The sequence below is a fragment of the Eublepharis macularius genome, chromosome 4 (genome assembly GCF_028583425.1).
Source record: "Eublepharis macularius isolate TG4126 chromosome 4, MPM_Emac_v1.0, whole genome shotgun sequence".
In the NCBI taxonomy this organism is placed as follows: domain Eukaryota; kingdom Metazoa; phylum Chordata; class Lepidosauria; order Squamata; family Eublepharidae; genus Eublepharis; species Eublepharis macularius.
The window spans coordinates 20,794,904-20,822,661 of NC_072793.1; the positions used below are offsets into that span (position 1 = coordinate 20,794,904).

General features: G+C 43.6%; 1 protein-coding gene across 2 annotated transcripts in view; it reads left to right on the forward strand.

The window, feature by feature from the left end:
• SSTR2 (somatostatin receptor 2) overlaps positions 1 to 23,105 on the forward strand; it is a 49,544-nt gene extending 26,439 nt beyond the window's left edge. The window contains exons 1-2 of one of the 2 annotated variants that reach the window (XM_054977849.1): positions 7,427 to 7,509; positions 13,547 to 23,105. In XM_054977849.1, coding sequence (XP_054833824.1) covers positions 13,643 to 14,761 — 1,119 coding nt within the window. In that variant the 5' untranslated portion in view covers positions 7,427 to 7,509; positions 13,547 to 13,642 and the 3' untranslated portion in view covers positions 14,762 to 23,105. Of the gene's footprint in view, positions 1 to 7,426; positions 7,510 to 13,546 lie in introns of those variants that run through there. The other variant, XM_054977848.1, reaches the window with a different exon arrangement.
• Positions 23,106 to 27,758: the final 4,653 nt, after the last annotated feature.

A 27,758-nucleotide genomic window follows, 5' to 3' on the forward strand; every position in this document is an offset into this window, starting at 1 on the left:
CCCGGCAAGCTGGGTGCCCCAGTGGTGCAGCAGCGAGTGGGAAGGTAAGTGGGGAAGCAGTGACATCATCTCACAGGGCCGGAGTGTGCATGCTTTGCATGCGCTCGCAGAGCAGGTATCTCGCCTCAGGCGCCAGAAACACTGGCGCTGCCCTTGGATATAACCCAGGGAAGACTGGACAGACAACTGACATATGGCTGAACTACTGGCCGTTTTCACACTGCTTTCTGACCACAGAACATCGTGCCAAGCTCCTGGAACGGGAGTTCTCATGTGAAATCGTGCCAGGAAGATGCTGTTGTTCCAGGAGCTTGGCGCGATGTTCCATGGTCGGTAAGCAGTGTGAAAACAGCCATTGTTCTGGCTTCTCAGATTGGCTGAGGATGCAGTCTCCAGACTTGAAACATCCAGCCTGCTCTACATTCAAGTAGGAGACATTCTGAGACAGAATGTAGTTTGTGCATTTTAACACAGGAGGAAAGCTTTGTCTGAGCAACTCAGCCTCTGCATCTAAGTCTAAGCAGTTTTGAACTGGTGCTTGTTATTGATGTGTCACAGAAATATACAGTGCACATTACACTTAGTGATGCACATGTCTTTTAGTGAACTCTGTATGCACTTTACTGTAGTTTTTTTCCCCTAGCGTGTTGTATAATTATACAGGTGCTCCTTCATATTTGACAGCCAATTAAAAACAGTAAACAGTATCAGATAAATGTTCTTTCATAGCAGAACGGACCGATGATGATCTGTTCACTTAACTTTTCCTGTCATCTTTACTGATTTATCTCTCTTATCTTGCAGCGGGACATAGTGGCTGTTTCCACACATGTTGAATAATGCACTTTCAATGCACTTTAGCAATCCTTTGGAAGTGGATTTTTTGTTCCACACATGGAAAAGCATTTCCAAATGTTCACTAAAGAGTATTGAAAGTGGATTATCCAACGTGTGTGGAAGCAGCCAGTGTCAGTTTTCGACGAGGTAGAATGTCACATGATTGAAAACAGGAATAATTAATTAAATCTCAAACCAATCATAGTTTATCAATTGCTGTCACATGAAAAATATCTTAGAGTTCTGCAGAAGATAACGTATAAAAATGCTAACTCAGATCAAGGTTTTTACTGAGAGAAATCTCATGAAGATAAAAGGAAGTGAGAAACTTACTTTTATAATGTGTGTTATGGGAACTGCAAAGCATTTCATAGTAAATCTGATTGATTTGAACTTAAGATTTAATTGAGAAATGTTAGGAGACTTGATTTTTGTTGCCTTTATCTGTTCCATCTTTTTAGGTTTCATCTTAATCATTTATGTTTTGATATCGTGTTTTATTAAAAAGACAATAGTTTATTTTAATAAAAGAAATCATTAAACTCTTAAGAGGGGTCTCTGTGTCTTGGTGGTAAGAGTTTTGCAAGAAAAACCCTATAAATTATTTGAACTGACAGTTTCTGTAAAAGGAGTGAAAGCTGTTTTTAGGTTTCCCTTCAAGGTTTGACCGCTGCTCAGAATTTAAGATAAAATCTTTTAATGTGAACAGTTAAAAGCCTTAATGAGATGCTGATAAGCCCTCTGTTACAGATAGAAAGAGCATGTTTGCACTACAGCTTTATCAAAAGTGCCACCTGCCACCTTGGTACTGTCCATAAGTTTATAAAGTAAGCGAATTCCTGCGGTCAAAAATATATTTTATGTCCTTCCATAATTCCACTTCCACTTCACCCATTCACACTGCTTAATTATAGAACAAACTGATTTATTGTCATTGTAAATGGGTTGCCATCTTATTTCACAGCAAGGATTCGTGGAAATTTAACAGAAATTCAACAGGTCATGTTTTGCTCCATTTCTCTTCTGGGGAAAAGAGCATCTGTTTCTACCTATGGCTGCAACTCTGAAACGAATTATTTTAAAGCCTTGCTTTAAAAACAAGGAGTCAAATGGACCAATTGCCCTCTTCATGCTAGTCCCATATTGACTCATGTGCTATCTTGACAACTTCCTTAAGTGCCACCTAAGTATGTCCATGTGGTCTCTGAAATCTCACAGATGATTGTCCAATAGCGGGGCTAGCCTCTTGATTTTCTGATTGCACTTACCCTATGTCTGGCTAGGTCTTCCATCTTTCAGTGAAGTCACTCTATTTCTTTTAATTTCAGGTATGTAGCCGTGTTGGTCTGTAGTAGAGCAGCAGGAACTGAATCCAGTGGCACCTTAGAGACCAACAAGATTTTCAGAGTAAGAGCTTTAAAGAGTTCCCTTCTTCAGATATAGGGAGGAATAGATCCAGAGGTGTTAGCCATGTTAGTCTGTAGTAGCAAAATAGAAAAGAGTCCAGTAGCACCTCTAAGACTAACCAACTTTACTGTCACATAAGCTTTCGAGAATCACAGTTCTCTTTGTCAGGGAGGAGTAGAAATTCCTGAATCTTTATATCCCAGTCAAGCACCCATCTTGTGGCTGGGATATAAAGGCTTGGAGATCTCTACTCCTCCCTGTATCTGAAGAAGGGAGCTTTGTCTCTGGAAAGCTCAGACGCTGAAAATCTTTTTGGTCTCTCGCGCTGCTAGACTCGCATCCTGCTGTTCTCTTGCTTTTGTGTTGGCCCAGATTATGGCAAAGCAATAAGGAAGATGGATGAAGCTGAAGTTGGTTCCCAGTTCCTATTCGCAGTTCCCAGTTCCTTATTTGCAAAGCCAAAGAAAAATATTGTGGGGAAATTGAAAAGCTCTGAACCCCAAAACGAAGTTTGCAGGGGCACATATTATATACCTCCAGATTCAGCAGACTCAGCCCTCTAAGTGGACCTATACCGGGTCATCCTACAAAACCCAGATCTTGAGTTAACAGCTTCAAAATAGGATGCCCCCAGAACAATTCAATGAGAAGAAAGGGGCGGCAGCTGCAGTGGGGAAAAAAACTTTGGATCTCCCCAAATCACACAGCCCTGAACTCCAGAGACTGTCTCCTACAAGAGGACATGTGCTGGAGCTGATCACTTGTGGAGGGCTTCTCATTTCCCCTCCCTGCTATTTCCTCTTTCCCTTCCCTGAAAACCCCCATAACCTCTCCCCTTTTCCTACTCCTTTCTCTTTTTCCCATCCACCAGCCAACCTACCTTTATCTGCCCTTCTGTCTTCAGCTTTCCTCCTTTCCTACCCCAGTTAGCCTCTCCACAGGAAAACTATTGCTCAGATGTGCGATGTCCACCACCAGGCCAGGTCAGTCAAACACTGCCAGCCACCTGGCCAGACCCAGTTGTGTGGTGTGGAACCAACAAGACACCTCATTTTCCCCGTGTCCCCTTTCCTCTTCCTCCTTCCTGGCACTCCTCATATCCTCACCTTTCTGTGCTTCCTTCTCTACTTCCCATCCATCAACCTACTTTTTATCTGTGCTCCATCTTTAGCTATCTTTATTTAAACTCCATCTTTAGGGTTGCCAATCTCCAGAATTGCAATCCAGATATCCGTTCCCCTGGAGAAAATGGCTCCTTTGGAGGTTAGACTCTATGCATTATACCCTGCTGACGTCTCTTCCCTCCTAAACCCTACCCTCCGTAGACTCCACTCTCAAAATCTCCAGGAATTTCACAACCCACAGCAGGCAACCCTTTCCACCTTCCTCTTTAATGAGGACCCAAAGCATCTTATATCTTTCTCCTCTCCTCCATATTATCCTCACAACTACCCTGTGAGATAGGTTAGGCTGAGAATACGTAAATGGCCCAAGGTCACCCTGTTACTGGAATTGATCTCCTTGCAAGTAGGGGGAATTGGCGACAAAGAGGACGGCTATGCGAGAGGGCTAACTGTGGGATAACTCCACCCGTTTTTACGGGGTCCCTTCCCCAAGGTAGCAGATGAGACTGGTGCTTTTAAAGATAAAGAGTGATGCTTTATTTAAGGATGGAAATGAACACACACACACAAGAAGCAATTAAAAATGGTTTCTTACACACACAGAGTCCTAGGAAGCTAGCCAGAAACTGTAATATAATGAGGTAGGGGGAAGTATATTTACCTATCCAGAAGAGCAGGGTAGACCACAGAGGAAGAAAGCTTCAAACGGCCGTATTCTCGGCCAGGGAAGAGAGCTCAGAGAGAGAGACTCATGTTTGGGTGAGCTTGTACAATTTGAATGGGGCAAAGCTCGGGTTTTTATCAGGCAAAACATGACCCGAGGCAGGGGAGCCCCCTCAGCTGTTGGAACAAAAACTGTAAAAGTCGTCTCCAGGGAATGACAAAGATTTGAGTATCTTTGATTGATGCCGCCAGGGAGTGTAAAAAGAAATAAGTCTCTCCTGCTGCCTCACAAAGGGGAAGTTTGCTAATGGATCTTCCTGGAGCTGTGCTGATAAATTTAGATATGAAAATGCATGTTCCCAGAGACAAATTATAAATTTATCAGTGCTGATTGATTGTTTCTTGATCTTAGGGTGGGTGTGCACTCATGGAAGGAGGGTATCAGAATGTGTTCAGTGGAGTGACTCAGTAAGGCCCTTTCTTATCACAGCTCACACCCACAGCTGGGGAGGCAGTTAATCAAATCACATCGATCCTCAGCATTTTGTATGAACATTCCTTTTGTGCCTTAATCTCCTGGGTGGGACTCAGCAAAGCTGACTGAAATTTCCCTGCTGCATATAAGGCTGTATTAATCCAAGGTCTCTGTGATTTTTATATCACAGAGAGCTATTAAACAGCTATTAAACATGGTGGAGGCCGAGGCCAACTGCTTATAACACAACAAGCTTCCGTGACAGAGTGGCAATTCAAACTTGGCTCTTCCAAATCCTAGTCTGAAACTCTAACCACTACACCACACAGACTTTTGAGGGGTGGCTGCTCTGGAGTAGTAGCAAGTAGCTGGTCCTGGGTGAGTCATGCAAGTTGGGTGGTAGCAAGTCACCCAGTGATTTATCCTCCTTAAAAGGCCAAAAAAACCCTGGATAGGTAACTACCCACTCCTTGAGCCTTTTACTGACAGAAACCAAGGCTGGAAATAGGGCTGTGGTTTCCTAGCAATGGCCACTGATGGCACTTATTTCTTAAAGCAACAGGTGCTGCTTCTATTAGTTTTGGAGGGTTAACCCAGCCCTGTATTTTTTTAACTTTCAGGTTTTTCTGCAAACCTGAGGCTTTTCTCAGGTTTGTAGAGAGCTCTGTCTTGTCTGTCCATGGCTCCAATCTCCAGATTTAAGTATCCACAGATGAGGCCATGTTGAGAATTAGATATATTGATGAGGTGAAATCAGCAAAAAACATAGAATGCATTTTGATTCTCTTCTTCCTTGATGGAAATCAAGGCAGCACAGTTGGTTTGTCCCTCTCATTTCAACTTCACAACAACTCTGTAAGAGAGAGATTCAGTGAGGAAGGGTGTTCCACAAAGTTCACAGAATTCAGAGGTCAAAACATATTTTTCAGAAAACAAATGGGACATTTTCCCTTCTTCTTCAAAACGGTTTCCTGTAGAGTGCAAATACACCATCAAGTGCTTGGGCCAGCAGCTAGTAATAATAACATTAATTTGTTCAGCGCTCTGGGTGGGGCACTAATTTGTCTAGAAGAGTGATATATAAGCACAGTTATTATTATTAAGAGCTGCTGTAGCACAGTGATTAAGTGGGTTCGGCTTTGAATCAGCACTCTACTGTTTAGAATCCCACTACTGCCATAAGCTCAACAGGTGGCCTTGGGTAAGCCACTCCTCTCAGCCCCAGCTGTATTGTGGGGATAATAATAACACTAACTTGTTCACTGCTCTGGGTGGGAAACTAATCTGTCTAGAAGAGCAGAATATAAGCGCAGTTGTTGTTGCTGTTGCTATCTAAAGATCACTGTGATGGACAGTTCTGGCTCCAACTCTCCTGAGAACCAACCAATGAGAGTGGGTAGAATGCTGGGCAAATGAGAGAGTCCGTTGGAGAGAGTGAGGAGCTGAGAGAAGATTTTGGACACTGCTGAGAAAAGGCAGCAGAGAAAGATAGCTGGCTCTTAATCTGTTCTGTTACTTTGCAACCTTCCCTCTTTAATCTCAGTTTCTTTATGAGTTTAAAACCATTCACTCATATGTCTCATCTTGTAAATCAAGTTTTGTTTTGTTTAACCCTGGCTAGCTTGAAGTTGTTGGCTGAGAGAAAATACCACACACACACAGACCTCAAACACTCTGGTCATGTTAAATGGGCCTAGTGAAGTAAATGGTGGCCCGTGTATACAGGGAAAACAACCTCTTCATCTTCCTTTCCCCAATAGCCCTGGGCAGTAGCTGGGTGAGGGGAGAGAAATACAGGGAATGGAAGAGGAGAGAGGGGACCCTGGGAGGAATTGGACCAAGGCAACCTGCCTGCTAAATTGGAGGCTAGGCAGATGACATGCGGCGACCAGCCCTTACCTGCTTGAAAAGGTAAGGGTGGCAGGGTGTGTGTGAGAGGCTGGGTCTGCCATAACCCCCTTTACTAGAAGGTGTCGGATGCAGGACCAAGGTCCTTTCCCATCTCTCATGAAGTCAGTCGGCAAGGCCTGTACCTACGATGCGAGTTCCATACCCTCTTCTCCTGCTTGGGGTGTTACCTGCCTGAGGTGGAAGGAACAGGTGATCAGAACTGGCTGGGAGGCCGTGAGCCGCTTACCTCTGCTCTGGCCTCTTCTAATGCCAACTAGATCCTGTGGCAGTGCGGTCAGGGGTTTTTGAGAAACACACGTCCCCACTGCTGCCGACTCTTATCATGGCATAAGATGCTAACAGTGTCTTGGAGGGGACACTAAGGGACACTGCTCCTTGGCAGCTGTAATTCTGCCCCCTCCCCCATCCTACCTCCTCCCACGTCGAAGGGTCCCCCCCCTTTTATGGAGACATTGATCACTTTAAGGATAGAAAAGAGTCCAGTAGCACCTTTAAGACTAACCAACTTCACTGTAGCATAAGCTTTCGAGAATCACAGTTCTCTTTGTCGGACGCATGCTGTGTTTCTCGAAAGCTTATGCTACAGTAAAGTTGGTTAGTCTTAAAGGTGCTACTGGACTCTTTTCTATTTTGCTGCTACGGACTAACACTGCGAACTCCTCTGGATTTAAGGACAGACTGTCTCCTCCCCTTCTTCGAGGGCTTGAACTTTCCCCGATTGCTGCAGACCTGGCGCGACGCAGCCGTGGGACGAGCAGCAGGGACAATTAATCGACGGGAGGAGCGGCTGGAGGGACGAGCTGCTCGCCGGCTGCTACAGCGGGAGGCGCTTTGCCGGCGTTGCCGTGCCTTGAGCTCCCTCTGCGTGCAAGCATGGAAGCTGCTGCCCGCGCTGGCTTTTTCCTCCCGCGTCTGGAGGCTCGCATAGAAGCAGGCGCCGCGGCAGCCGAGAGTCGCACCGAGAGGCGGTCCGGCTCCCCCTGAGCTCCGAGGGGGCGCCGCGGCGAGGGTTCTCCGGGGCGGCTCGGCCGTCGAGCTCAACGCGCGCGAATTGCGCGTCTGCCCGGGAAAGAGGGAGGAGACCCGGGAATGGTAAGCGAAGCGGTCGCGGCAGCCGCTTGTAGTGTGAGCTGTGTTGGGGGTTGATGCGTGGAAGGTGGACGGGGAGGGTCCGAAGGGCAGCGACAGGTGGCGACTTCGGGGGAAGGGAAAGCTCAGAAGACTGACCGACCTGCCTGGATCCAAAAACTTCTGCTGGCAGATGTGCACCTTGGAAATCCGGGTGTTGCTTTCAGATCATGTCCTTACCAGGAGATTTGATGCTTTCCTAGCACTCTACTTAGCTACGAATATGAAGGCACAGCGGAAGACTGCCACCCGCCCCCCCTTTTTCCCCAACAGAAACATTAGAAATTTTAGTGAGCATTGAAGAGATCATGTTCTCTTTTGGAATGTTTTGTTCACTCGACATGTGCAGTATGAAGGTGTTTATATAAGACGATGTGCAGTGTGACAAAATTATTATTCCTGGGTAGGATAGATACAATATTTTCAAGAATGTGACTAATTTTGTCCAGTTAATGTGCTTTAACGTATAAGATGGCGATACACTGCTGAAGAGTTCAGTGTTATAGTCTTCTTAACTTGATCTCCAAATGCTGCTAAGTTTTAATGTGACTGTATGGAATGGTCTCAGTATAAACGACTCTCTGTCTTTTGTTTCCTACAAAATTTGTTTTCTCTTTTCAACTTTGTTTTTCCTACCTCCCAGATGAAAAAAAATAAGATACATGTGCTAAGGTTGCAAGAGTGTTGCAATTTCAGTGCTTTCTCTTTAGTGCAGGGTTTATTTGCAACTTTGAGCACAGAAGACAGAGGCATTTATATTTTAAAATGTTTCAAATATGCCAAGGAGTACAATTTGTATATGTTAAGTTATATGTTAGATCAGTTAAATACATTTAGGTTTGATGAAAGCATTGCTTATATTTCATTTTCTCACTAATTTTCCACCCCCAGCCCCCTCTAACCAGAAAAAGTCCCCCTCCAAATTTTCCAGAAATCTTACATCTCTATTTAGCTTTAGAAGAAGGGCAAAATTAATGCTACGGTCTTGTGCACACTTACTTGAGAGTACATCTAATTGAACTTGGTGTGATAAACTTCTGAATAAACATGCCTAAGGGCTGGATCAAGATTTGGATCCAGTAGCACCATAGAGACCAACTAGATTGCCAAGATATGAGCTTTTGAGAATCAAAGGTCCGTTGATCGGCTTTGACCCTCGAAAGCTCATACCCAGGAAATCTAGTTGGTCTCTAAGGTGCTACTGGACCCAAATCTTGCTCTTCTGTTGCAGACCAACATGGCTACCCACCTGAAACGAAGAACAGGACATAATGCTATACTTTTATGTGGATTTGCTTGGCAGTGAATCCTATTCAAAACACAAAAATCCTGTGACACCTTTAAGACTGATTTTTAATATATGTTTATAGAGCATAAACTGTAACAGCCTATAAAGTCTAATGTTCTGTACATTTTAAAAAGTCTTAAAGGTGGAACAGGAGTCCTTTTGTATTATTTTCAGTGAAGACTAACATGCCCACTCTTAAGTAATCCTTAAAAGCAATGAGATTTATTTCTGAGTAAACATTTGGAGGTTAGGACATCATGCATCCCCCCACCCTAAGAGCTGGAGTGTCAAAAGATTTTTGTTCTGTGGCTCTCTTCTTCCACCTGTTTTTGAAAATCTGTAGAAGGAATGTCTTTATAATACCTGCCTTATATTCAGTGTGAATTTGTAGTTGTATTGAACTTGCCCATTAAGCATAGTGGGAAATTCTAAACAATCTGTAGGATGTGGGTTTTTTTCTTCATTTGGGAATTCCCTACTCCATTTCTGAACTTGCCATATTCCCCCATCTGCTTCCCAACCACCTCCATCTTTTTCAGCCAAGCTTTCTAGCAGCTGTGATCATTGGTTTCTTTACTAGGAGAAGGAGCTGTGAAATAAAAATGTCACTGGTTCAAATTGACCCTCAGTCACGAACTTGCTCGGTATCCATAGGCAAGCCACTATTTCAAAACCTCTAGGTTGGCACCTTTAGCTATTATGCTGCTGTATTGGTCTGTAGTACTGACAAGATATATGTAAAGTGATATGAACACTTGATAAGCATTATAGGAATAGAAAATGTTATTTATTTTCTTTCTTCCAACACATTCTACTCTGCAATTAACATCAGCAGTTCCCCTGATGGGTTTATCAACTCTACACCATTTTTCATGTGCCAAGTATTTTACTGCCATTTCCTCACAAAAACCACACAATGCAGATCTTCGACTATTTTTCGAAATGGGGAACTGAGACAATGTGTCTTACCAAAGGCCATGTACAGAGTGTATGGCTAAACTGCAATCTCTAGCATGTCTTCTCTTCCCAGTGTCCATCACTTGAATCACAATGGTCATAGCCATGTTAGTCTGTAGTTGCAAAATAGTAAAGAGTCCAGTAGCACCTTTAAGACTAACCAACTTTATTGTAGCATAAGCTTTTGAGAACCACAGCTCTCTTCGTCAACCTGATGACGAACCACATTAGGAGCGTGTTTGTGTGTGTATGTGAGAGACAGAGCAGTTGGTTTCTGCTCTAATTAAGAGCCAGATACTAGCCAGATACAGGCATTCTTAAGAGGGAATGAATGCTCGTGAAGACTGGGACTAATAGCGTTGGGTAGAATAGAATATTTGGTTTTAGCAAGTCTGCTGGGCAACTTTTTAAAGGCATGTGTATTGTTTCGGTAAACATTTTTTCTGGAAAACATCAAAATTGATTTCCTCTTGGGGCATAGACTTTTCTACACTTTGAGGTTTGGGGTGCATCATGAAATCTATAGCAAATCCATGGTATTCAGGATATGTGATAAATAAAACTTATGTTCCATAAAGACAAATCCAAAGATGGTGGTTGGATAGAGCCATCAATTGCTGTTATCAGAATGCTTAGCGTCTAAGCTTTTAAGACAGAGTGTGTGACTAAACTGCAACACAGTCAAGCACGCTTGAACCTACTAGTTTCAAAGCAAGTAACTTCATGTTGGATTGTGGTCCCCATCTTAAAGGGGGCTAATGATTATTTTGATGAGAGCAAAGTAATAAAAGAAAGAAAATTATATTTTAAATTAGAGCTGTTTGCTACCCAATTAAGAAGAAACCTAGAGATCAAAGCAAACAACATAATTTCAGTATATTACCACCACCACCAAAAAGACAAATAGAGTATACGGCTTTACTGGAAAATAAATACAAAATAATATAGAAAATATCACAGTTCTGTTAATTAAATAGATCAGTGGTACTAGGTGTAATTCTGGCCATTCCACCTTAGCATTATATAATACAATTAGAAAAGGTGCAGAGAGAGGTTAAAGCTCAGCAAAAGCTCTACAAAAAGAGCTAAAAAGATCACAAACCTTCTGTTTAGAATAAGACTGATAAAAAGGATTAATAGAGCAAAACTCTACTCATATATATATATATATATATATATATATATATATATATATATATATATATATATATATATATATATATATATATATATATATATAACACTGGCAACAAAGCCCATAGTGGGAAAAAATACAACGGGCTCTAGAAAGCAGAGGGGGAGCAGGTGAGCATTGCCTTCTCCTCTGTGACTGATCCCAGCCAGGTGAAGGGGGGCAGGCATTGCCTCCTGCTCCATGCTTGATCCCAGCTGGATTAAAGTGGGAGGCGGTCATTGCCATTTCCTTTGCTCCTGATCCTTGCTGGGTGAAGGTGTGGGGTGGAGGTGGGCATTGCCGCCTGCTCCACACCTGATCCTGGTAGGGTGAAGGGGGGGCATTAACTCCTGCTCCACGTCTGATCCTGGCTGGGTGAAGGGGTGGGTGGGCCTTGCCTCATGCTCCACTCATGTTCCTGGCAAAGTGAAGGCAGGGGGCAGGCACTGCCGCCTGCTCCACTCCTGATCCCAACTGGGTGATGCTGGGGAGGCGGGCCTTGCCACTTGTTCTGCTTATTATCCCAGTTGGGTGAAGGAGGGGATCAGACATTGCCACTTGCTCCACACCTTATCCCAGCCGGTTGAAGGCGAGGGGCAGGCATTGCCACCTATTCCACTCCTGTTCCACTCTTGGGTCAAAGGGGGCAGTCATTGCCCACTGCTCTGCTCCTGATCCCAACTGGGTGTTGCTGTGGGAGGGCAGGCCTTGCCACCTGCTCTGCTTATTATCCCAGCTGGGTGAAGGTGGGAAGCAGGCATTGCCACCTGCTCCATGTCTTATCCCAGCCGGGCGAAGGCAGGGTTCAGGCATTGCCATCTGCTTCACTCCTGATACCAACTGGGAGATGGTGGGGGGAGGGCATTGCCACCTGCTCCGCAGCTGATTCTGGTGGGTTGAAAGTGGGTGGGCATTGCCACCTGCTTCGCTCCTTATCCCAATAGGTTAAAGGGGAGAGTGGGCATTGCCTCCTGCGCTTCACTTTATCCTGGCCAGGTGAATACAGGGTAAGGTATTGCCACCTGCTCTGCCCTGATCCCAGCTGGGTGATGGTGAGGGGTCATTTCCACCTGTTCCACTCCTGATCCCACCTGGAGATGGCGGGGGGGCAGTGCTACCTGCTTCGCTCCTGATCCTAGCTCAATGAAGGCAGGTGGCGGGCATTGCCTCCTGCTCCCCTCCTGCTCCCAGGCTGAGTTTCCTGCCATGGTGTGCTCTCTGGAGGGTCAGGCTGCCTCACCTGAGCTTCCCTTCATGGCAGTGCCCTCTGGTGGCACACCAGGGTAGGAAGTGAGTCATCTAGAATATGCCTACTCTTTTATATAGTAAGATACAATGATCTGAACTAATTTTGTCCACTGTAATTACAATGTGGGAAAAAAATGCTAGTGGAGTTAGTCAATCACTACTTCTCTAACAAGATTCATTTTATTGGCTGCTCCCAAGTATTGCATGCACATAAAACGTAGGTGGAGTTTGCTGTACATGACATCATGCTTGAATGGAAAAATGGATGTCTTGATTTGCTCATATAGATTTAAAATGCTAGGGAAAAGTTCATGAGTAGGAGGGGGGCAATATTAGGCTCTTAACTGCCAATACGTTGTATGAATTGGCTTAAGACGTAGAGTTAAAAGCCTGCGCAAGTGCGATCTAATCATGATCTTTCTATGAAATCGCAGTCTCCCTTACTTAAGGGTTTTGCATTAGGCGCAGAATTCTAAGCCAAGAGGCCTCCACAATGCCTCGTAAGGGGACAAGAAGGAACAATTACACAGCCCCCTTTCCACAACCACCAACCCTTAGGATAGACATCCCATTATCTCTCAGCCTCAGGCCTCCATCTACAGTATGGGGATAATGAGAGAGTTCACAAGCTGGTGTGATGTAGCCGTTAACAATGTTATACTTGCAGCCCTTTTCTCTCAGACTTATCTACCTCATAAGGTTTTGTGTGTGGGGATAAGATAGACCTATGGATGTCACCCTGAGCTTCTTAGCGGAAGTGTAGCATTCAGATATGATCAACAGTACTAACCTACTATACAGGACTATTGTAAGGATTACTGAGGTAATGTATAAGAGGTGTTTTGATCATCCAGCACCCTCCCCCCCAGTCTATAAATGCTAAGTATTGATACTTTTGTCAAGACTGAGGAGGCCTAGGGAAGATTATGTCCCAGGGTTCAGTTTCAGGACCAACCCACCCCCTTGTGCCATTGCTTAGTCCTGGTTTTTGGACTGTATATGCAGCCACAGGACTAGGCTGTTTTTTCTTCTTCTTAATGATTAACCCAGAGACTAACATAAGGATGTATTAATCTGCACCTTGCCGTGTGCTATCTTCTGTTCTCCTGGAGCTCTTGCTTGGCCCCAGAGTCAGTATGCTGTAAGAAATTCCACTCAGCGTGACTAAAGAAAAAATCTAGATACCTTGGAGGAGATAGTGGCTTCTGTTGAGGAAACCTGGTCTCTGTTAGAGAAAGACTGACTTATGCCATGAAACTTATGTATCCTGCCTTTTTCATTATACCGAGACAAGCTAAGCCTTATTCCCTCTTCATTCTGTGTTTCGATTCCAGATCTTTCCACTCATCTGGGAGCACCCTGAGTCAACTGACATGACCGTTTTCTTTGCCTGAAGTGTTTTCCTGGCACACGGTAACACCAGTTGCACCATGGACCTGAAGTATGACTTGCTCAACACCACAGTGTTCTGGTTTCCCTCAGCCTCTCAGTTTGATAGTTTCTCCCCAGAGACTCCTACCACGAACACCTCCATAAACATCACGGGCAACCACTATGACCTGACCAGCAATGCCATCCTCACCTTCCTTTATTTTGTGCTTTGCATTGTGGGACTGTGTGGTAACACCCTGGTCATTTATGTCATCCTCCGCTATGCCAAGATGAAGACGATCACCAACATCTACATACTCAACTTGGCGATAGCCGACGAACTGTTCATGTTGGGGCTGCCGTTTTTGGCGATGCAGGTGGCTCTAGTCCATTGGCCCTTCGGGAAAGCCATCTGTCGGATTGTCATGACTGTGGATGGCATCAACCAGTTCACCAGCATCTTCTGCCTCACAGTAATGAGTGTTGACAGGTACCTTGCTGTAGTGCATCCCATAAAATCTGCCAAATGGAGGCGGCCGACAACAGCAAAGATTGTCAATGTAGCTGTATGGGGCATTTCCCTTCTGGTCATCATGCCGATCATGATATATGCCGGAGTTGCCCATAACCATGGAAGCAGTAGCTGTACCATCATCTGGCCAGATGAGTCTGGCGCTTGGTATACTGGTTTCATAATCTATGCCTTTATTCTCGGCTTCTTGGTCCCCCTTACCATCATCTGCCTTTGTTACCTCTTCATTATCATCAAAGTCAAGTCCTCTGGTATCAGGGTGGGCTCCTCTAAGAGGAAAAGATCAGAGAAGAAAGTTACCCGGATGGTGTCCATTGTGGTGGCTGTTTTCATCTTTTGCTGGCTGCCCTTCTACATCTTTAACGTCTACTCGGTCTCGGTCTCCATTGTGCCCACCCCGGTTCTCAAGGGCATGTTTGATTTTGTTGTGGGCCTCACCTATGCCAATAGCTGTGCTAACCCTATCCTCTATGCCTTCTTGTCTGATAACTTCAAGAAAAGCTTCCAGAACGTTCTCTGCCTGATGAAAGTCAGTGGCATGGATGAAACAGATAGGAGTGACAGCAAGCAGGATAAATCCAGGTTAAATGAAGCCACAGAAACCCAAAGGACACTGCTCAATGGAGACCTCCAGACAAGCATCTGAAAGACTTCTGCAGCTGTCCAGTCATCTCCTTCCTGCTTCTTCATAGAAGGCAGCAGCCCACGGCAAATCAGGTCTTTCTCCCTTCTCTTAAGGGAAGGGTCATGCATGAGATGGATTGGTTCGTGGAGTAGGCTTGCTTCTCAGTCAAGGAAGGACATTTTGGAAGGTGTTAATTTTAAAAAGCTAATATGTAGGGGTAAATAAGTCCTGAAGCATGCACAAATATGTGTATGTCTGCACACGGTGTAATCATGCATTGAGAGAATCCCTACAGCATATCTACAAGAGTGATTTTGAGATAAAAACCCCTCACAGATTTTTCCAGTAAGTACATGGACTACAGTTTTATACTCTCTATTTCCAATTTCAACTAGACTTTTTAAAAAAGGACTTGGTTGAATCAAATACATGTCGGCCCCCTAACGAAGCCGAGTGAGACATAGGCAAGAGGTTGGCATTCAGAAAAGTTATCAGCCTAGGAAAGCAGAGACCTGGAAACTCCCCACCTTCAATCTGTAGGTGCTTCCAAAGCACAGCTTTATGTGCTGTTGAGTAGGCAAATGTTGAATATATATTTCTATCAAAACTGAAAATCCATACGGCCATAAGGCAATGTGTGTGTGTTTAGGGAGAAGAACTGATATCCACCATCTTGGTTACAAACCCATTAATGAAATGGTATCTTCAGAGTTAGGACTGGAAACTTTCATAGCTTAAATCAGTGCAGAAAATATATGGATGCTGTTGGGGAGAGGAGAATCTCTCTCTCTCTCTCTCTAGCTATAACGAGATCCTTTATCATCATTTGACAGAAATGATGTTTTGCCCTGTTTCCATCCCCGTTACAAGGCCTCTTTAATTGTTTTTGTATTTAAAGATCTGCTGTTGATAGGATGTGTACTGTCAAAGCATTAGATTGAATTTCTAGTATCTGTCAGTTGAATAAGAATGATCCACCTGGGATGGGGTTAAAATTTACCTTTTCCGTCATGGCCCAGTTCTCCTGATCCTGTACCAGATTGAAAAGACATATAGTACCGTTCCTTCTGTCCCTTACTTTTCTATTAGAATCAGAACCGAGCAAATTTACAATCACATGATGATAGCTTATATGTATCCAATAGCAATCACAGGTCAAGTTTCAGAGACAGAGCGTTAAGATTGCCTCTGACAGATAACCACAGTTTCTTAAAACAAAAGCAAGACCAGTAAAAAAAATCTGGCCAGGGCAATCAAAGACCAGCCAAACTGAAACTCCAATTCATATAAGGAAAAAGCCTTTACAATACATTTTATTTATTTATTTGATTTGATTTATACCCCACCCTCCCCACAGATGGGCTCAGGGTGGCTAACAACATTCAAAAAATACATTAAGTCACAAAAACATAAAATCAATAATAATTTTTTAAAAGTCATTAAAATAGTCCAGGAGCAGGCTATTTAAACAAATATTGGGAGTCCATATACGGGCATAGCAGATGGCCGAGGGCAGCCCCAGGGCAGCCTTTCCCCAAGAGGAACTCTTGCCACAGCGGTTAGGCTACCACAGCTGTTAACACTGGCACAGGGCAAAGTCGTGTCTGTTTCTGGGAGGCTTTTTTGGGATACCAATGAAGGACAACTAAGTGTCATTTTTTTAAAAAATAACAGAATCAGAGCAGAGTGAACTCATACACACATACACTGGTCATTTGATGGCTTGTATGGATAGAATAGCTAACATAGGGCCAAACTACAAGTGACGAATGACACACGTTGGACACTTGTCAGCTTCCCTCAAGTTTTGATGGGAAATGTAGGCAGCTTGGCAGAATGTTGGACAAGTGACAGTTGAAAAGTCCATTGGACAGCAGTCGGAGAACCAAGCTGCAAGACCAGGACGCCTACATTTCCCATCAAAACTTGAGGGAAGCTGACAACTGTCCAACCTGTGTCATTCGTCACTTGTAGTTTGGCCCATAGATCAAGCATCAGAGGGTATATAAGGATTTTCTCACACAACAAAATATCTCTGCCCCCACCATGACCTCCCAATGGTGCTTCTACTCTTGCAGAGTTCTGGTATTCTTCAGAATGAGATGCTATTATGGCTGGATCTAAGAGCTGCATCCATTGTGCACTTTCTCACCCCAACAAATATAGGTGCGAGCAGGGCTTTTTTTCAGTGGGAATGCGGTGGAACGGAGTTCTGGCACCTCTTAAAAATGGTCACATGGCTGGTGGCCCCGCCCCCTGATCTCCAGTGAGGGCAATCTAAACTCCCCTCTGTCTGGAGAGCAGGGGGTGGGGCCACCGGCCATGTGTCCATATTCGCCAAGGCAATTTAAACTTTAAAAAACTCCTGCCTTGTTCCAGCTGACCCAAAGTGATGCCACCACCTCTTTCCCCCCCCAAAAAGCTCTGGGTGCTAGAAAAACATTTGCTTCCCTTTCTGTTGGAATAACAATCTGGTCAGAATTCTGTTTGCAAAAGCAATCCAATCGCAGTTGGTGCTTCATGGGGAAACTAAGATGCATGTAGCCATAACACTGCGGGGACAGGTATGAATAGCACAAATTAAATAGTTGGGATTTCTACCCTCGAGATAAAAGCTTGACTTATCCATCTTGCTGTGATGCTGCAAGAATATATTAGTTTAATGCAAGCTGAACAAATAACAGGAGCACGTCAAGATTCTGAGAACTGGCAGCCCAATACAAACCGTTTTGTTATGTACCACTGATCTTCATGGGGCTTACTTTCAAGCGACATGAAGCCTGTTTCTTGTAGGGCCTTAGTAAACCTTAAACAGCAAATTGTGTGAATAGTTTTAATGCTACCCAAATATGAGTCTTCTTCCAGAGCAAAAAAAAAAAAATCTGGAGAAACTGTACCAGCGTCTTGTCCTAAGGACAGGACCTTCCTCTTTGCTATCTGAGCTTGTTAATATATTACATTTTGGTGATATGAGCATCTAACAATCCACGTGGTTGTAATTATCTTATAAATCTGAGTTCAGTGTCAGAATCTGGTACCTTGTGGGAAGGAAGGACAAGTCTTTAATTCTATTTGAAAATGATACAGGCCGTATCTGGAAAAAGTTCAGCATAGAAAAGAAGTGGATGGAGCTTCCATAAATCAATGACAGGACTCAGTCATTCCACTGAGCTTGCCAGCTCTCTTCTTCTTCTTCCCCATTTCCACACTGCCCAAAGGGTGCTATTTCCCTTTTCTAGCCATATTTCTGATCGTGTCATTTCATAACTTAATGAAGTTTTGCATTCAGAACAAAGTATACAAATTGAGTAAGATTTAATGCAAAATTCTTCCGTTCGTTGCCCTCATTCTAGCCAAAGTCTTTGGGTTCCCTGGCAGTACAACCAGACTTCTTTAATGAAGAGTTACTCTAGTTCCTATAAGAGTTACTGTTAGTTCCTATAATTACAATGAAACATAAAACATACCCTATCAAGGAAGCCGCAGACAGTTTAGCCCTGTGATGTGTGAACGTTATCATATCATCTCTTTGCTCTGAATGGTTTGTCCATAAGATTACTTGCATATTCGCTGGTAAGTCTTGGGCTATTTAAGAATAGACTATTAAGTTTTATGGCCTCGGAGATATCAAAATGACTTTGCATTATTACTGGGTTCAGGGCTAGAAGCAAACAATACTGCTCTGGTCTTGCACTGTGATTTTTACTGCTAACCATAGGCATTTGAAGCCATGAGTAAAGGAACTTCATAAGCATAATCTTGGCAACAGCCAAGAATTTAGTGGCATACTGTTTGATTTCATCCATCCAAAATATCTGGATAAACAGAAATAGGGGCCAGGTAGGAAATGGGGACTTGTGGGACCACAGGGGGCTCGCTAGTGACATCATTCTTGTTACTGGTGATGCACTGACATCATTCCCATGTGCCAGGAAGTGATGTCTGCATGTCACCAGGGGATGCTCTGGTATTTGGGAAAAACTCTATGGTTTAACTTGACATCACTTCCAGGCACACTGGGAATGATGTCAGTGCATTAGGATGCTGCCAATGTTCCCTCTCCATGTCCTGCCATTGTTTCCCCAGCTGGTGAGCTTCGTTGCAGTGGGAAACACCCATTGGAGGCAGGGTATCCCCCACCCTGACCAGGGAGTTGGAAAATCTGATCAGAAACTTGGAAATACAGAATGCTTAGGGCATTCATTCACATTACACTTCTAATCTGCACAAACAATAATAAAATGCATATAAATAGCATAGGAGAGGTCCAAATGTGAACTAAACCGTAATGTGTAAAAATTTTCTTAGTTCTTATTTTACCAGCAGACTTTAATTATGTTTTGGATTCTGATAAAGGTTTAGTATTAGTGATTCTGTTAAACCCCATGACCAGCAACTAGTTTTACAAGGACTCTAAGTTGGACTTCCATCATTTTCCACACACCTCTGGTACCTTCAGATTGTCAGCTAGGGGTCAGTTAATACTCCTTTGGAGTATTGATACTTCTTTGGAGTATTAACTGTAATGCAAGTTGACCTTGTATTACAGTTGCCAAGTCCATGTTGGGAAATTCCTGGAGATTTGAGGGAGGAACCAAGAGAGAGGAGAGCCACAGCAGAGTATAATGTCATAAAGTCCACCCTCCACAACAGCCATTTTCTCAAGGGGAGACATCTCTGTTACCGGGAGAACTATTTTATTTTATTTTATTTATACCCTGCCTTTCTCCCCAATGGAGACCCAAACTGGCTCACATTGCATTCTCCTCTCCTCCATTTTATTGTCACAACAACCCTGTAAGGTAGGTTAGGCTGAGAGATCAGCTGTAATTCCAGGAGATCCCCAGGCCTCACCTGCAGGTTGGCAACCCTACCTTGCGTTGAAGTCCCGCATAATACTAAAATTATTTCTTGTGATCACAATGCCGTCACTGCAACTTCCTTTTAAAAATGGGGAAATAATTAAAAAAACATTTTCACACATCTTTACCGTTGCGCAAAATCGCGCAAAACTTACAGAACAACGGCGTCTTCATGGCACGATATTCCATCATGATTCCGTTTCGTGGCACAATGACATCAAAAATCGCACCACGAAGACGCTGTCATTCCGTGAGTTTTGCACGACGGTAAAGATGTGTGAAAACAGCCTAGATTTTGTTCGTAGCACAATTTCTGTGTAACATTTTATGCCTCCCCTCAAACGGCAGGAATACTAGATGATCTCTTTTGGAGTCACAGAGGACATGTATCCTTTTGGCCTCTTTATTAAAGGAAGTAAATATTAACTAAGGCTTTGTGAGGATTGTGTAGGTTACGCCACTGAGGATTAGATGAGAGAACAGCATGGTACATTAAGATGAAAAATGGTCTTGTGGGTGCTAGATAGACTGATAGATCCAGGTGCTTGCGGCTGAATGTTATGGTCATCATATTGCTTCAAAATGGCTTTAGGGGCTTAATATGAAAAGAGTCACATAGTGGTGTGTATAATATATGCAAGAGCGGGGGGGATATTTGCTTCCGCATCTCTCTTGTAATTAAAATACAGTTATCAGAGTCTAACTCTTCTACTCAGAGATTTGTATATCTTTGTGTAAACATTCCCTTGGCCTACTTTTGTCGCACACTGTGCAATGGAGGACCTCGTGCTGTAGGTAGACAATGAAAAGCTCTACAAAGAACTCCAACCAAGGCTGCAGCCTGCCTTCATCGCTGGATAGGGCTCCCCTGTTTTCAGAAAGATAATGAATGTTTTAAAAACTGTCATTATCAAAACTTTCTCGAGCCTTTTCATCTGCATGTCTCCTACAGTCTCTCAGTTGTTAGCATTAGAAACATAAATATGAATAGTTGTTTAGAAGCTTTTTAAAATAAATAGTAACTTGCTTAAGTTATCCCTGTGCTGGTATTATCCTTAAAGTATAATGGTGATTGCCATCTTGAAAAATCCTCCAGAGGGAATTTTATGTAGGAGAACTTGGTAGAGGTTTGGTGCTCTTGGGGAACAGAAGCTGCCATTTATATTTTTTTAACCAGAAATTTTCCTGTTCTAAAAAGATGTGCTTATTCTCCCATATATTAAAAGGCCTGGGGTTCTGGGAAAATATTTAGACAGGATGAACTGGTGATTCATATATAGGGTTCCCAGGTGCCTGCTGGTGGTGGACAAACTCCCAGTGGTTTGCACCCTTGCCCGCTGATCTGCCAATGATCAGCAGGAGGTGGCAAGCCCCGTGGAGGTTGCCCACCACTGGCAGGCATCCTAAGAGCACGTGCAGTTTGCGCACTCCCAAGCGGTGCAACAGTTCCACCCCAGCCGCAGGAGCATTGCTGCGCTTCGTTTGGGGCTGATTTGGGCCGCAAATGGGCTGAATCAGCCCTGCATGGAACGCTGGCATGATGACATCACTTCTGGGGGTGATGTCATCATGCAGATGCTGGAGCGTGCATGAAAAGCAGCACATCACTGGCATAAGATTAATGCCAGGTTGCCCCCCCTCCTGCTAGGAGGATAGAGGGACCTGACAACCCTATTCATATAGGGCTGTGGGTCCACTTGGGTTATGGCCTCAACATCAACAGCAATGTAGGAAGCTGGGTAATAAGTTCAGTGGGGCCAGATATCTAAGGAATGAGCAGCAACAGCCAATGTGACTTGGAGGCCTGAATTTGCCGACAGGTATGAAGGGAAATAACAGGGCGCCCCACTGGTCTCTGCGAGGGAAGCTTGCTTAGGAGAATGGCCAACAGGCAAGGAGGAAAATGCCCTGCCCCTTAAATAGAGATTTAATGCATGGAAACAGGCAGCTGAAACTTTTCAGGAAATAGAGGTAAATAACATGCTATTAAGCCTCTGTTAAAGGGACAGACATTTTCTCCAGGCTATTTGGCAATGCTGTTGCTTGTGTGTCAACAAGAAGGTTAAAAAGGTGTTGACAAGCCAAGTTGGATGAAAGAGCTGCAAAGTACAGAGGCAGATCAAGGTGGTGTGGCATTTTAGCATGTTGCCTAACAGACCTGGAAATTTTTAAAATCCCCTTTTAAGAAACCAGTCTCAGGATCACACCTGCTAAAATTTTCTCTGTAACACCACTACTAAAGGCATTGGCTACTAAAGGCATTGGCACGCACACCACTAGAAATCGCTGCTCTACATAACTTGCTTACTTAGCCCTTTTGGATACCGTTTTATTTTCCTCTTTTCTGCTTGTGTCACAATAACATGGAAACTGTTGGGTTCTCTGGTAAGAATTTCTGGCTTTGGAAGATTCGCCTTGTGGGTCCTTTCTGGCCCCCTATAATTCTATAATCTAAAGGCTTCCAAATCCATCAATTTAAAAATCATTTGAAACATTAATTTCTGGATGCTAAAAGAATGAGAATGGCTGGGTTTATTCTCACAAACCTTTGTTCCATTGGAGTTTAAAGTCAAGATCATTTAGGGTCTCGCCACATGAGACAAAATGTACTCGAATTACATGGGTAATTCAAGTGTATTTTGTAATCCGAGTGTAATTCGAGTGTATTTTGTCTCATGTGGTTTGACCCTTAGACTCCTGGGCTAATAAGAACTGGCCTTGCAAGACAACAGCCACATTCAGCGCTCCCAACACAGAGAGTGCTTATTCGTGGATCCCAAACAAACTCCCAAACCGTACACATCTGTTTCACCTCAGTAGTGTTTTAAATTCTTTGAACTAAGGAGAGTGGTTTTACTGTCCAGATACTTCCTCCTGTAAAGAATTCCTCTGTGGCTATTGCTTTTAAACAACAGCTTCCTCTCCTCAGCTCAATAGCTAGCAGAAGAGTTTCTGTCTCTTGAAAGCACATAACGGTTGTAAAGGGAATTTGTCTGAGCCACATCCATTGCTTTTAGCTCTCTAGTGGCCCCAAGCGGCGTGAAGGGGAGTAGCACCCTTATTTAATTTCACAGCTGGTTCTTCTACCAAGCGCTTGGGGCTAAGTCATATGCATTCACACACTTTGTTGGATGTCCCAAGGATAAGGAGGCCAACTTACATACTTGAGATAGGGCCAAACTACAGGTGATGCCTGACACAGGTTGGACACTTGTCAGCTTCCCTCAAGTTTTGATGGGAAATGTAGGCAGCTTGGCAGAATGTTGGACAAGTGACAGTTGAAAAGTCCATTGGTCAGCAGTCGGAGAGCCAAGCTGCAAGACCGGGATGCCTACATTTCCCATCAAAACTTGAGGGAATTAACAGATGGTTAATTAACTCAGTGCTATCTCAACTATGCCTCTGGGGTTGCCAACTCTAGGTTAGGAAATTCCTGGAGATTTGAGGGTGGAGCCAGGGGAGGGCAGGGGTTGAGGTGGGGAGGGACTTCAGCTGGGTGTAATGCCATAGAGTCCATGCTCCAAAGCGGCCATTTTCCCTGGTGAATAAATCTCTGCCACCTGGAGATCAGTTGTAATTCCAGAAGATCTCCAGGCCCCATCTGGAGGTTGGCACCCTTATGTCTCTCATCAGATTGTAGCAGTATTGAGAATTTTCAGGCCTGTAGAAGAAATAGCATTGGCATCCTTAACAATCTGTAGACCTTTCTACCATTCCTTTAAGGCCGTGGATTTCAAACTGCAGTCCAAGTAACCCTGGGATTACAAGAAATGTTATCAATGGTTTCTAATAAAGAAAAGTGCATGTGGGCAAATTAAGTGGTCAACTGCTTGTCCACAATTTCTGTTCCCTTTCCTGGAATATACAATTACCAGGTCCTCTGGTGGGGGTGAGGGATTCCCCACTCCCAGCCTCTGCCCCCTGCTTTAGGGCTGCTTCGTAGACTATGAATTATTTGTGGCCAAAAAATAAATAAATCTGTTCTTCATGCATCTGGGCATTTTTTGTTATACAGGACTATTTTTATGAAGGAAAAATGTAATTACAAAGCGGCCCTAAGTATCTGATAGCAGTCGTTCTTGAGGGTTGTGCCATACCACCTTTTGAGACTTCACAAACTACATGTGGGTTCCTACACAATTTGCCATGTTCTATACATTAAAACAGTTCCTGAGTCTGACAAAGGAACTCCAGGAACAAGAGGAATAGGGACAGATCTAAAATTATCTCAGTGTCCCCACCTGCTAAAAACAACATATTACGCTGGAGGGGAAGAGAGAGGGCATGGTGTTCCAATAAACTAGCCATATGAAACCATGTTTAAACAAAACATAATTGCAATAAAACCATAAAACAGTTTTCAAGCAATATTTCCAAATGCCTAAGAGCTTTTGCCACACTTCCTCAAGAGAAGTAATGACGGGCTGATGCTAAAATAAGGCACAGCGGAAGCCACTCTATTCTGAGTAACTTCGAATGGCAAACTTCAAACAGAAGAGGTTATAAGAAGCCTTCTCTTGTTAACTGTGGTGATCAACCTCCAAATGGTGGCTGGAGATTTCCTGGAATTACAACTGATCTCCAGAGTCCCGTGGCACAGAGTGGTAAGCTGCAGTACTGCAGCCCAAGCTCTGCTCGCGACCTGAGTTCAAACCTGGCAGAAGCCAGGTTCAGGTAGCCGGCTCAAGGTTGACTCAGCCTTCCATCCTTCCGAGGTCGGTAAAATGACTATCCAGTTCCCTGGGGGTTAAGTGTAGATGACTGGGGAAGGCAATGGCAAACCACCCCGTAAAAAGTCTGCCAAGAAAATGTCGATGTCCCCCCATGGGTCAGTAATGACTCAGTGTTTGCACAGGGGACTACCTTTACCTTTACCTACAACTGATCTCCAGAAAACAGAGATCACTTCCTCTGGAGCAAATGGCTGCTTTGGAGCGTGGACTCTATGACATTATACCCCACAGAGATCCTTCTCTCCTGAACCCTTGCCCCTCCCCCAGTCTCCATCCACAAAAGCTCCATGAATTTCCCAACCAGGAGCTGATAAGCTTCTTGCACAGTGAGACTTGTTTGAGCGGCTACAAGATCAGCAGTAGGCCACACAGAGAAAGGATCAGGCTTTTGATACCCTCCAAGCACTTTGGCATTTGTTCATTCTCTCCTGTTCCAAACATACTATATGAGTTATCAGGGGGGAAAAATTCCAATGAATTCTAGCCTAAATTTGAATATTGTTCTTGGGCATATTAATATTGCATGCTGCCTCTTCCACTCTTCCCTAGCCTCTTAATAATTTTTATCCGTTGTAGATAATAGATTTTCACTGTGGAACCGTGTTATATCACAGTATACTACCCACACTAATAGCTAGGAATTCCACACCTATAATCCCAGATTATCTAATGAATCCTTCATGCATGACCCATTTTTTTCCCTTTTGCTTTAGAAGGAGAAAAATGGGGGGAAAGTATCACACGTCTAGTCGACTGCAGCAATTGTACATTGTCCCAGGTGACACTTCTCAACAGGAGAGCAATATAATTTGATATTACATATCTCAATAGGTTTTCAGTTATAGACAACACACTGAGAACTTGTAAGTCACTAATGTTGGTCTCAATGACAGGATGACAAGAACTGCATTTCGAATTGTAGTGTGATGGTGTGCTCTGCTGTTGAGGTTAAAATATTCTAAATTGCATTTGGACTTGTCGGATTTTCTTGGGGATGTTACTGGCAGGGCTTTTTTCTGGGAAAAGAGGTGGCGGAACTCAGTGGGTTGCCAGCACAGGGGCAACTCTTGGTGGGAGGTGGTGCCCCTTGTACCACATGTGCACACTCAAAGTGCGTGCACGCTCCCAGGCCTGACTTTGGGTCAGTGGAACAAGGGGGGAGTTTTTTAAAGTTTAAATTGCCCTTGGTGAAAATGGTCACATGGCTGGTGGTCCCGCCTCCTGATCTCCAGAGAGGGGAGTTTAGATTGCCCTCTGTCTGGAGATCAGGGGGCGGGGCCACCAGCCATGTGACCATTTTCAAGAGGTGCCAGAACTCTGTTCCACCACATTCCCGCTGAAAAAAAGCCCTGGTTACTGCCATTTAATTCATTACATGGGTATACATGAAACAAGAGGCAAGACGTTGGTTTGGAGAGAATATATAGCTTGCTGAATAGCAAATACCTACCTTATTATTGTAAAATAATTTATTGTTTAATCAAAGGGTTATTACGATGTCGTAAAACAACAATAAAAATAAAGCAATTTCCTTCAGGGGGGACTTTAGCAAGGCATATTCATACAAATGGATTTCTTAGAAAATTCATAACATCGATTCTATGAACAGTCTCCTCAACTTCTGTATTGCTACTGTAAATTTAGTAATGCTGTAATGTTACATTTTTTTCTTGACTGTGCAATAGATATTCTATCTAGGATGATCGTTAGCATTTGACAAAAGAGATCAACAGCCCAGATATCAATTTCATCCTTGGCACGTTGTATATGAAACAATATAACGCAGTGACATAAATCTTCTAAGTTATGACTGTTGACATAATCACTGATTTCATGGTACCTTACAGTGGCATCCCTCATCAACTCTGAAATCAAAGTGATGAAAACTCCTTATGAAATAATCTAGAGATTAACTTGGGAAAGGTCCTCACCCATTCATGTGTAATTAGTGTATCACAAATTTGGTTTTTGATTTTAAAAAGGGGATATTTGCAGCTGGTTTCTTGGCTCCAAATTAAGTTAAACAAGTGAGAAACATTACATTTGGGGAGGGAAGCAGTCCAACCACAGCTCAACCTAATTATTTCCACAAAACCCCTAAAGCTTTTCAACTGAACATGTTCGTATTTGCCTTGATTCCACATCCTAGATGGCAGTTTGTTTCATTGCTGAACTGCTCAAAGTTGTGGCATTTTTCTCACTATTACAGTGAACCTGCCTTCTTGCACCCTGCTCTGTTTGAAAAGATGACAATCCTAGGACAGCTCTTTGACTTAACTACACATATACCTGCTAAGGAAACCTTAATTATACTATTGCTGTTTTGTGATTACACATCACAAAACTGTCATCATCACAAAACTGCCTATGGTCTTCTTTCTATACTCAGAAAAGACTGAATTTGTGATATCTAAAAGTGCTCTCTCTCTCTCTCACTTACCCTAAACACACTGACTTAGAATGACGCACCACTGAAATCAATCGGACGGTAAGATTGAGGTACCAGGTAAACACTTGTTTACTCAGATTTGAAGATATAACTATTCTTCATACTACCCATATGACATGTACAGACATTTATGTTTCTTGTATGTATTATGTGTGTGCTTGCTGTACTATATGCTCTAATAGCTAAAACTGTGACATCAGAGTTACAAGGACTTAACCTGTGCCAGCTTGGTTTTACTTTGTTCTCTTTGGCTATGTACTTTTATAAGGTGTCCTTGGTGTGAAACTTGGTTTCTGCAACGGGAGACTCATTGTAGACTTCTCTGTAGCCGATGGAAGCTCCAAGCTGGTTGGGAAAGATTGTGAATGGCAGCTAAGAAGTAACATTCTGCAAACAGAGTCTGGTTTTCCAATAAAGTTGTGTGAATCAAAATCATTTTCTCCGTTATAAGAAAGAATGTAACAAGGTCACCTGAATGTTAGAGCTTTAGGGTGAACATAGGCTTTTTCTTGGCTTAGTTTACCACACAATGCTGTGTGATAAACCCCGTGGCGCAGAGAGGTAACCTGCAGTACTGCAGCGCATGCTCTGCTCACTACCTGAGTTCGATCCTGGCAGAAGCTGGGTTCAAGTAGCCGGCTCAAGGTTGACTCGCCCTTCCATCCTTCTGAGGTCGGTAAAATGAGTACCCCAGTTTCCTGGGGATAAAGTGTAGATGACTGGGGAAGGCAATGGCAAACCACCCCGTAACAAAAGTCTTGCCAAGAAAACATCGTGATGCGATGTCCCCCCATGGGTCAGTAATGTCTCAGTGCTTGCACAGGGGACTACCTTTACCATTTTTACTTTTAGGCTTTTTCTTGGCTTAGTTTACCCCACAATGCTGTTGTGAAGATCACACAGACAACCATTACTTTTTGCTTCTTGAAGGAAGTAGCATAAGAATGTAATTCCTAGATATAACACCAAAGAAA